At 27.9% G+C, this 383-nt stretch overlaps 1 protein-coding gene across 1 annotated transcript in view; it reads left to right on the top strand.

Annotated features, from left to right (window-relative positions):
• LOC107643176 (peroxidase 4) overlaps positions 1-383 on the top strand; it is a 4,013-nt gene that overhangs the window by 1,685 nt on the left and 1,945 nt on the right. The window contains exon 3 of the mRNA XM_016346789.2: positions 128-296. Within this exon, the coding sequence (XP_016202275.1) occupies positions 128-296 (169 nt within the window). The remainder of the gene's footprint in view (positions 1-127; positions 297-383) is intronic.

Raw genomic sequence — 383 nt, 5'->3', positions numbered from 1 at the left:
AACTGATTTAATAATTAAAAATATATTAAAAATTAGATTAAAATTTTTAAAAAACTAACTTAGGATATTACTAGTAATAAAAATGACAACAATGTTTATCATAATTTATTTTGCTTTATTTGTTAAGCTTGGAGGGCCTTTTTGGGATGTGAAACTTGGAAGAAGGGATTCAAGAACAGCAAATTTCACAGCTGCCAACACTGGTGTAATTCCACCTCCCACTTCTAACCTTAGTACCCTAATTTCCAATTTTAAGTCACATGGCCTTGATGTCAAGGACTTAGTTGCCTTATCTGGTAATTTTCCTTTTATACTCACTCACTCTAATTAATCATGCTTGATAATAAAATAGCTTATTTTTTTTATATTTATAGAATAATTAA

The sequence above is a fragment of the Arachis ipaensis genome, chromosome B01, assembly GCF_000816755.2.
Source record: "Arachis ipaensis cultivar K30076 chromosome B01, Araip1.1, whole genome shotgun sequence".
Classification (NCBI taxonomy): Eukaryota; Viridiplantae; Streptophyta; class Magnoliopsida; order Fabales; family Fabaceae; genus Arachis; species Arachis ipaensis.
The sequence above is the reverse complement of the archived record's forward strand: the minus strand, read 5'-3'. Positions and strand labels throughout refer to the sequence as shown.